This window comes from Chaetodon trifascialis, chromosome 7 (assembly GCF_039877785.1).
Source record: "Chaetodon trifascialis isolate fChaTrf1 chromosome 7, fChaTrf1.hap1, whole genome shotgun sequence".
NCBI lineage: Eukaryota > Metazoa > Chordata > Actinopteri > Chaetodontiformes > Chaetodontidae > Chaetodon > Chaetodon trifascialis.
In genome coordinates this window covers 11,944,729-11,955,799 of record NC_092062.1, presented here as the reverse complement: position 1 = coordinate 11,955,799, position 11,071 = coordinate 11,944,729, and the positions used below count along the sequence as shown (strand labels likewise).

General features: G+C 40.8%; 1 protein-coding gene across 2 annotated transcripts; it reads left to right on the top strand.

Moving 5' to 3' along the window:
- Window positions 1-382: 382 nt before the first annotated feature.
- elovl4a (ELOVL fatty acid elongase 4a) lies at window positions 383-6,503 on the top strand. 2 transcript variants are annotated; one of them, XM_070965595.1, is made up of 7 exons: window positions 383-623; window positions 1,607-1,689; window positions 2,206-2,393; window positions 2,675-2,755; window positions 3,466-3,637; window positions 4,087-4,214; window positions 4,391-6,503. In XM_070965595.1, the coding sequence occupies exons 2-7, from the start codon at window positions 1,623-1,625 to the stop codon at window positions 4,718-4,720; spliced, it is 966 nt and encodes a 321-aa protein (XP_070821696.1). In that variant the 5' UTR covers window positions 383-623; window positions 1,607-1,622; the 3' UTR covers window positions 4,721-6,503. The 2 variants fall into 2 exon arrangements, with proteins under 2 accessions (XP_070821696.1, XP_070821697.1); XM_070965596.1 differs by having other exon boundaries at window positions 490-628.
- Window positions 6,504-11,071: the final 4,568 nt, after the last annotated feature.

Here is an 11,071-nt window from a genome sequence, read left to right as displayed (position 1 = left end):
GTTTATGACAAATCTAAATTTCGACTTTAAAATCCTTGTGGCTGAAATATTATTGTTATTAATCATATTATATTGTAATAATAATAATAATAATAATAATAATAATAATAATAATAATTATTATTATTATTATTATTATTATTATTATTATTATTATTATTGTTATTATTATTATTATTGTTATTATTATTATTATACAAATTAGTATTGTTATACCTTTTATTATCACAATTATTTGATTTTATCGCCATTAAATATGAAATATTTTGTATTTTCACATTTTCCCCTGTGCTGTATGAGGACATGCGCGTTTGCTTTTTTATTTTGAAAGTTTAATCGGAAGTGTTGGATGTATTCTGTCTGCCTTGACACTGGTGTTGTGGAGGAATCGAGGAGGAATTCATTGAAGCAGACGCACAGTGGAGGCCAGTGTGGTCCCTCTACGACAAATTCATGCCATCGCCGTTTATTCAGCGGCCCGTTTATTTCACACTGGATACGGAACAATTAACCCACTCTTAGAAAACAAGCTCAGTCGATCATAAGCCGGGATAGCGCACACTGCACGACCTTGCACTGAATGTCATTATAGACGGATTTTTTTTTTTTAAAGCACCGACACGGTAAGGTAATGAGCATCCTCATTCGCACGGAGTAGAGGGCGAGACCAATGTCGATATTAAGGACTGATATGTGTTGCCTGTGCCCAGTCTTGATGTTGATGTTATGTTTTATGGACAGCAATCATGTTGTTTTACAGATCTAAGATGGAAAAACTCGAGCGTTTTGGAGAAACCATATTGATAACAGGACTGCTCCTGCAGCCTTAGTTGAAGGCCGGACTGCATGCCGCAGAATGCAAATTCGACACTCAAATTGTTGCTGATCTTATAGTAATTAGGCCTATTTTCGATTAAGCCTTTCAGAAATATAACGTGCGGTTAAATGTCGATTCAAACAATGATGTTTGGTTTATTCTCGCAGCAGCTTGTACGGAGAGCGCATGCAGGACTGAAGGCAGATGCTGCAGCAGCGCTTGATCCGCTCCAGGCTGGAGAGAGAGAGGGGGGCGTCATCCTTACAGGATCATTAAATCACACTGTGTCTGACTCTGCTCCCCGCTACTTATCAGCCTATGCGTCAGTCTGGCACTATATAGGAGATGACCCATTTCAATGGAAAAGTGGGGCACCAGGCAACCCCCTCCCTCACGATAAGGGCCACCAGGTTGGCCGGTGGTCGTGCTCAAGCCAAAAAAAATCTGCTGACACATGCGCTTTGCCGGCCGGTGCTCCCAGACTTTGTGCGCAATGAAGCCTATAGCCCATCTATCATGGCCTCATGGGGCCACAGACTCCTGTAGGCTGAAAACTGGCCTCCTGGTTCCTTTCTTTTAGGGCTTCATATAGCATATAAGGATCAGTCATTTTAAAATAATACATAAAATAGAATTTTTACGGTGCTCCAGTGTTATAATAAGGTGAGGGTGACGCTGATTACTGATCTCCTGTAGGTGACACCAGTCTTACTCAGTGGATCTAGATCTGTCTCCTAAAAGCTGTGACTGTAGAGGCCTCCATTCTCACACCTGTCTCTTTAATTTCAGGTCATCGGCCACGGCCATGGAGATTGTCACACATCTAATTAATGACACCATAGAATTCTACAAATGGACCCTAACTATCGCAGGTAATAATCTTGTATTTTTGTCATGTCTCAGAGTCAGTGTAAGAGATCTCTTTTTTTGAAGGAGAGAAATTGTGTTTTATAAGTGACCAAAGTATACCACCATGTAAACATCTACAGGTATGTTTTTTCTGTAATGAGGCAGTAAAAAATGAGCCAGAAATTTGCTTTTTGAAACAACTGGAATCAGTGGGTGAAAATCAGTAAAACTCACATTTTGATTCACCTGCTAAACCGATATGATGAAAACTGTTGCAGGGATGGATACAGTACCTTTCACCTCACAAGAGAATCAAAATTCACACACACCCACACTATATGTAACATTCTACATGTATCACATGCACCATTAAACAAAGATGTCTACATCAAACTGATGTCCAGACAGCTCGCCTGGCATCTGCACTCAGCAGTTTTGACCTGCTCTCTCCTGTAAATAAACAGTGAACCCACACTGTGCCAGCGTGATGCCAATATTAAGAATAGTTATGTAATGCTCTGAGAACATCTGTCCCACAGACAAGCGAGTGGAGAAATGGCCTCTGATGGACAACCCCCTGCCCACGCTGGCCATCAGCACCTCCTACCTGCTGTTCCTCTGGCTGGGGCCCAAATATATGAAGAACAGAGAGCCGTTCCAGCTCCGCAAAACCCTCATTGTTTACAACTTCAGCATGGTCTTCCTCAACTTCTTCATCTTTAAAGAAGTAGGTGGCTATTAGAGACTTGCTAGATGTTCCTCTGGTATCCTGCATGTGTGGAAGAACCGTAGGGAGTAAGTTGAAGCTGTGGAAGTCTTTCTCCAAACCATAACTATACATTACAGTAGCAGTTTTGGCCCCTGGGTTTAGACTAACCTCATTACAGGGTATCCAGCTTTCTGCCTGCACTTGATCTCTGTTCATCTCTCTGTCACTCTCGCTGTGTGCTTCTGCCATTGTCTGTTTATTATCCGTGACTCAACAGAGATATTCTCCTGTTTTTTAAGTTGTTTATGGCAGCGCGGGCGGCAAGCTACAGTTACATTTGCCAACCAGTGGACTATTCAGACGACCCCAATGAAGTCAGGGTGAGTGTTGCGTGGCCTCCTGCACTCTCTCTCTCTCTCTCTCTCTCTCTCTCTCTCTCTCTCTCTCTCTCTCTCTCTCTCTCTCACACACACACACACACACACACACACACACACACACACACACACAAACACACTTGTAATAAGCGAAAATGGAACATTTACCACAGTGGATTGAACCTCACCTGCTCTGTTATGTAACTTTCTTTCGTGGGTTTAGGTGTGTGCAGCAGTTGGTTTCCAGAAGGAATAAGACACCTCTGCTAATTTACTACCATGCAACACGTTTCACAGATAAATCTGTCGTCACTGCGGTGTTCTGTTGTACCCAAATGGTGAAGAAAACACTTGTCAACGTGGCAGTAAAACTTAATCTCAGTGGTTTTAGAAATATGATCAGGTTCCGTTTATTCGGACCCTCCTCCTGTTATCAGAGAAAGTGCGAGTTGGAAGAGGGAGCGCGGATGGCGTTCAGTTTCACCTTCCTTCCTGCTGCTCCATGACGTAGTTACACGTGACAAAGTCAAGCCAGTCTCAGGTGACCCTTAGGATTAAGATGTAGAATAGAATAGACTAGAAAAGTGTTAAACGACCAAAACAACAACTTCTTTATTTCTCCAACTCTCTGTGTTTCCCTGTTTGTTTGCATTTCCTTCCTCCACCTGCATCTTCTCCCTTCAACCCATTTCTCGTGTTCATGTCTGCGACAGGTGGCAGGAGCTCTGTGGTGGTACTTCGTCTCTAAGGGCATCGAGTATCTGGACACTGTGTTTTTCATCCTGAGGAAAAAATTCAACCAGGTTACTTTCCTGCACGTCTACCACCACTGCACCATGTTCACGCTCTGGTGGATCGGCATCAAATGGGTGGCAGGTGGACAGTGTGCGTATCTCATGTTACCACAGATTTCTACATCATGCCTGCTCTTAGCTGTAAAGTCATATATTTTTGAATCAACAATTAAAATAATTGTAACCTTTTCCCCCTGTTTCATTCGGCCCTTTACTTTATGATGTTATATCCAATTAACTACTAATCACAGTAGTTTTGGTCATTTTGTGGAGGAAGCATTGTAAATGTTTGTAGTAAGGTGCCCTCTGTGTCATATTCTGTGTGGCAGCATGAAAAACATCTTGCACAGGCATAGATACATAATCCATCTCAGTGGACAATTTACTGAATTACTGTCAATCTCTTTGTGTTAATGAAGCTGGAAAATGTAGCATTCACAGTTTGCGTGTTTAAGGGTTTGTAGAAAACAAAGATGTGTATCAAAGCTGTGTTTCAGCCCCACAACTAATATAAGTGTTTTCTTTTTCTTTTATTTGCAGCTTTCTTTGGTGCACACATGAACGCAGCGATCCATGTCTTGATGTATCTGTACTATGGCCTGGCCTCCTGCGGACCTAAGATCCAGAAGTACTTGTGGTGGAAGAAGTACTTGACTATCATCCAGATGGTGAGCTGTCACCTTACTTTGTGACTAATTTCAATAAAAGTATTCATTTAACACATTTTGGAGGGTTCATCTCTCACTGAATCTCGAACTGAAACAATGAATCTCAGCCGTTTTGAAAACTTGAAACAATTATGCATTGCAAACATGTGATTCTGGTTTCTCTCGTCATGTCTCAGATCCAGTTCCACATCACCATTGGCCACACAGCCCTGTCCCTCTATGTCAACTGCGACTTCCCCCACTGGATGCACTACTCCCTCATCTGCTACGCCATCACCTTCATCATCCTCTTCGGCAACTTCTACTACCAAACCTACCGCCGTCAGCAGCCCAGGCGCGACGCCTCCTCCTCCTCCTCCTCCAAAGCGGGCAAGGCCCTCTCTAACGGGAGTCTCAACGGGCTCAGCAAGGCCGCCAACGGAGCAGTGGTGACGGGAAGCAAAGAGGAGAAGCCGCAGGAGAACTCTGGCAGGAGAAAGAGGAAAGGAAGGGCTAAAAGAGATTAGAGGAAGGGAAGCGAGAGAGGTAGAGGTGAGGTAGGGCCTTGCTTTGAGTTCCAGGTTGACAGTGCTAAAACATGAAAGACTTAATTTGAGGAAGATTTAGATGGATGGATGCTTTAAGGTGTTTATTTAAGCCATGATCTGAGTTGTTGTAGATAAAATATGAGACAGGTTTGTGTTGAGAGAGGATCATTCTGTCAGTGAGAGGTGTCAAAGGTCTTTCATAAGGTGACCATTATCACAAATAATCCAAAAATACAGTAGTGTATGGTCCAGGATAGATCTTAGTATTCCTTCTCTTTATTGCGGTGCCAAGTACTGTCAATCTGGTTTAAAACGTGACTTTCAGTAACAAAAAAAACTGAGCCTGAAAAGGAAACAGAGTTTACCAGGCCTGTTGCTATTCTGGGAAAGCTACATTAAATGCGCCTGAGCTGCTTGAAAAAGATTATATATGCGATCACTGCTGTATTGAGACAGGAATACACATCATAACACATGCACAAACATGTCAGTTTATTATGTTTTGTTGTTCACCTTTACAATCTAAAACTGATGATAATGTACAGTATCATGTCATCTTTGTCCTCATCTTATTCAAGTTATTATCGATGTGACGACACCTCTGCAGTTATCCACTTATTTGAGAAAATGGAGTTGTCTTATTTATTCTTATTTATTTCAAGTTGTGGACTCAGCTGCTGCTGACTTTTGAGCTTTCACCCCATTAGTGCACAGTTACATTCAAAGCAGGAGAACAAGTCAATATCCAGAGGTACGGGGTGCATAGAAATAGGAGAAATAGATTTCTAACCCTTTGAGACTTGGGTTGGATCGTTCCATCACTGTTTTATGATGGAGTTATCATCAACTGTAGCTCACGGAAGGTTAAAATTTTCTATTTCTGTAAACAAGCATTGCAGGTTTTATATATCCCTACTTGTGTGTAATGCAATGAAATGTAATGAATATCATCCAGAGAAATGATGGATCTGATCATTATCTCAGTGTTCCCCGTTTTCACCGAGAAGCTGGTGGAGTTTTGTCTTTGCAGATGTTTACCTGTCTTTTTATATTATATCCTCTCTGATGTCGTTGTTTGTCTTACACGCTGGTGAAAATGTTGTGTGCCGAACAAAGAAGCGGAGGTGTTCTGGGTTCCCTTTGTATTTACAGAGAATTCAGAGCCAGCTGACAGCCAGTTTTTATCAAGCTAACTAAGCATACCTTAAGCGCCATTTTCTTCCCATATTCAATTAAATATCTTTTTGTGTTTGAGTTTTCAGGCTTAATCCGTATCCTGACTTGAATGTAAATTTATCAGGGGAAAAATTTGGATTTAAAAAGGTAGAGATTATGATTTCTATAAAAAAGAGCTGGTGAACCTCTATAGTGACTGTGTACCTTATACCACTATGAAGAATAACTCTGCTCTGCCTGCAGTATACAGAGTATAAATCAGTGCTCGGCTCTATATCAGATAATCCAGCTTTATGTCATCCATCAACCAACACATTTTGATGTTATTTATTGGTTCTTTCTATTTATTTTCATGTAAATACCAACTTTCTGAGTGTGCTTGTCTGTGTGTTTGTGTTCTTTTTGTGTTGTACATATTATATTGTGATATTTTGTACACTGCGCATTTGGGAATGTTCCCAGCTTGTTAGCTTGGACAGTTATACGTCCACATTGCTTCTGTGTGTGTATTTTTTTTAGGTATCATAACTTTGAATTCTGTTCAATTTGAATTAAACTGAATGCGTCTACAGATGTTGCGCCACTTTATTTAACTGTCTTCTTCATAATGTAGTAATTGACATTGGTTTTTAACAAGGATATAAATTATCTTACAGTCTATGTGGATCAGGACAGTGTTTTGACATGAATGTTTTGTGTGGTTTAGCTATTGTGAAAGGACATTGTTGGTATCACATGTGCAGAGTAGGTTTCCAACACTAGAGGGCACCATGGTAACATCACAGGAAATAAGCGTCCCAGTTCCTCCACAGCACGCTCAGGATACTCACCACATTTTGAACCACCCACTGTAATCATGGAAATGACTTCACCTCAAAACAAAGAACTTTATTGAGTGTTATGATATGAGAAGGATTAGAAACTTCAATTCCTGCTTCTCAGGTTGATGTTGTTCTGGTGTATTTCACTCAGCCTTACACACCAATGCACTGTGATCTATAAAATGCAACCCAATGTTAGAAAACGACTAATTACATTTACTCAAGTGCTGTGCTTGAGTACATTTTTAATCTACTTGAACTTTACTCATGTATTTGCTTTCTGCTGCTTTGTACTTCTATAACATCACATTTGAGATATTGTATTGTACTATTTATTTATTTATTTTTAGCACTTTACCTTTTGAGACTTGAAGTCGTATTCAGCCAAAAACACTTTTACACTTTTAGTTAAGTAAGATTTTGAATGGCTTTTAATCCTAATGGAGTATTTTTACAATGCTTTTACTTTCCATTGAACTGAATTTCTCTTCCACCTCGGTTGAAGCCAAAATAGGCAAATAGAATTTGTTTTGTAAAATTGCTGTCACTGGCGTTCCCAAACCTTTCAGAAAAGAAGGATATCCGAAAGTAACAGTTCTGTTGTGTTGTTGCAGCGCAGCTTCACCTTCTCTTTGCATCTATGTATATCTATGTTTAAATGGTCAACGTTTCATTTTTGAAAGTCATTTTAAAAGGTCCTGTCCCCGCTCAGCAATCCACATTTATAGCAAATAAGAATCAAGATCTGCAGTGGTATAGAGGTGTGGTTCCAGCATAGGGTGGGGTTCTGTCTGCCATGTTTTGAGCCATATGTTGCTTGTCTGACACATGAAAAAAAAATACTGCTTAAGGCAAATCTCTGACATGTTGGTAGACAAAAAGATAAAAACCACTTAAAACTGAATTAATAACAATGCTCATCTCTGTTAAATTCTCAATTTAGACAAAGGTTTCCATGGTAACTGTACACAGCAGCTGTCTGCCCCCCTCATCCTCCCAAAGACCTCCCACCCCCACCCACTGCATCCCCTCCTCCTGCTTCTTTTTGAATCAGCTGGGTGTATGTGGGAAACAGCACCAGCGCAATAAAGTATTAAACATTGTTTTAGTGCGTGTGTGTGTGTGAGTGGGTGGATTATTGAGTGGAGGTTTCGTTTGTGTGTGTGTGTGTGTATGTGTGTGTGTGTGTGTGTGTGTGTGTGTGTGTGTGTGTGTGTGTACGCTTGTGTAATAGATTGAGAAACAACCCCCTTACCCCTGCCACCGCCTCCTGCAGAGTTTATGAGTGGGAGGCCTTCACCAGCAGAGGGGTATTACATGGATGAGGTTCGTGTTATTCTTCAACTGAGAGCAATAATTTCACAACTCGGTAACAGAAAACCTCATCAGCGGCCTTTCCCTTGGATGGGGGGCCCACATCCTTCCAACCATTGACCTGCAGTGTTTTCTATATAGTAAGCCATTACAAATCTTTTAGAATAGACACAATGGCATATTAGGCTTGCTTAGCATCTTTAGCCTTGGTGGAAGTACAGTAGGCCTGTTCATGTGGTATCGTATCTGTTGGTTTTCTGCCACATTAGTGTATTAATTAATTCCATTAATTAATGGCATTAATTCCAGTCAATTTAATACTTAAATGTTAATCTTGAAGAAAAACAAAATGACCTCACTCCTTTCTACATCTTCTCACGTGACACTAACAGAGCATAAGCACTAAATACAAAGCCACGCATGGTCATGCAGAATGTGTATATATATTTGTATACTGTGTGTGTGACCTGGTGTTCATCATGTTGTGGGGACAAAAATCTGTTTACACAGTCACACTGTGGGGACTCATCTGCCTTATGGGGACAAAATGCAGGTCCCCTTAATGTAAATCATTAAATTTTAGGGTGCAGACTGAGGATAGGGTTACGGGTTAGGTAAGGTTAGGTTAGGAACAGGCTTAGGAATAGGCAGATAGTGGTTATGGTTAGGGTTAGGGTAAGGCTCCAGGAAATGAATGTAAGTCTATGTAATGTCCCCACAAGTGATAAAAACACAACGTGTGTGTGTGTGTGTGTGTGTGTGTGTGTGTGTGTGTGTGTGTGTGTGTGTGTGTGTGTGTGTGTGTGTGTGTGTGTGTGTAGGCATACAGTACAGACAGGATTCAGACGACTACATCAGCATTTATGTATGTCAGTTTGAATGTGTGTCTGTATCTGTGCAGAACAGCCTCCTTCAGTAAAATCCCATGTGGATTTCACAGCAAAGTAACAATTTTCCTGCCTGTCAGGAGCTCAGTTGATATCTGGAGCACAACAACTGAGACCAGAGACAGTGTTTTTTTATGCCCTAGAGGAGAAATGTATTGCACCAAAAAGGCACTATCCACTGGTTACCTGTCAGAATGACAGACTTGTTTCAGTACCTCATCCATATCAATGATTAATAATTAATAGTGAAGCAATGGAAATTTCCGTGTATGACTCCTTTTATGTGGGTTGTTGTCCCCGTGCTGTTCTTAAAACATTGATTTGTTTACACTGCATTTTCAGGCAGAATTCAGTCATTTCTATGTGAAACTTAGTGTGGAGGCCTGTTAAGGCTGCCAGTTCCCGTCATCACAGCCACATTTACATTGGCAATCATGTTAATGTATTCAAGGTCATGTGGAAAGGATTAACTGATGGGAAAATATTATGTGTAGCCATTTTTAAAAAAAAAACATGTTGCAGTTTAAAGAGCCCTAACCTTAATGGAAACTACAGCATGACACTGCAGATTATCCCTGACTATGTATTAACAGTGACAAGTACACCGCCTGGGAACCCCGTCTACACATGATGTTTCTGTGAAGATCCAGGGTAAGAGTGTTTGTGAATAATGGAGGATGTGAGAATGAGAGGGAAACTTGGGAGTGTGAAATGAATGAGGGGGATATTTTTAGCTGGGTGTTAATCAAGGACTCTCTCTCTCTCTCTCTCTCTCTCTCTCTCTCTCTCTCTCTCTCTCTCTCTCTCTCTCTCTCTCTCTCTCTCTTGCACTCTCACCAGTAAATGATGTGGGTTGAAGGACTGGGAAGTGAAAGAATATTTACTACTCAAGAAGATGGGCACATAAAAAGAAATTGTGACAACATTGGCAGGAGTTGCTGTTGAGTGAGCTGTCTCATTATCACTGCAGGAAAATATCCATCTTAACAAGTCATTTAGTCTGATTTCAAGTCTTTAACAACAATTATTGTAATGGGATGAGATACAGACTGGCATTTTGATTCAGGGATAGTGCAGAAATTAAGTGTATAATTTTGAGTATTTTGGCAAAGATACAAGACAACGTGATTCAGTCCAGAATATTCCAGTACTTTTTCAATCCATACTGGCATATACATATTTTAATTCAAATTGCAATATTAAATGTAAAATATACAAGCTGTTAAAGAAACACAGTATGTTTCCTCATTTCCTCATCATTTAGGAAACTGTTGTCCTGTCAGTGCATGAAATGACACTTTTTCAGCCAAACATTATCTTCTTTTATTCTATGTTGTGACAAAGAAGCAGTAATCTTGTCTGGCATCACCTCCACAACTCTGACATCTGCCACTTTAATGTGAGCAAATGATTGAACAGTCCTGGGGCCGAAAGAGAAGATTGGTGGGGGATGTGGGTAAAGTGTGTGTGTGTGTGTGTGTGTGTGTGTGTGTGTGTGTGTGTGTGTGTGTCACTGTGAAAGGGGGTGCAAGACCTCAAACATCTGTTATCCCATTCAGAGAAAATGGATCATCATTCTTGTCCAAAGCCGGCTGATTAGCCATGCAGCATCTTAGCCTGGCAATTAAACTGTGATTACAACAGAGAGCAGTCTTGTTTCTGAATGGATCAAGATATAGTATTGTAAAGGCCTGCAGCGACAGAGGCAAATGGATTGTGCAGAGGCAAAGTAGGACGCTAAGAGCTCTGCTTACTGGAGCCTTGACGGAAGTTAAAATCCATGGCATAAAACTTTCAGAGCAGAGCAAATCTTAGCTGTCAATCCAAGTCAATCCCTGGCACTTCCTGCAAAACTTGTTATTTTACCCACACAGGGGAGACACATGCAACACCACTCTGGCTCTTTGCGGCGTATCTTTAAACAGAGCTGTTTCAGATGTGTGTGTGTGCATATGTGCTTGCTTTATGTTGTCGGCACAGGTCCAAGAATTAAAAGCTCTAAATGACTGGTGAGATGGGTCTGGCTCACCATGATATAATTCAATAAAAGTGAAGATGCCTTGAGTTTATGAGGAACTCAGCAGAGTTGAGTCTTTTCCAGACAGAATATGGTCTTCGGTAACAATTTCCTT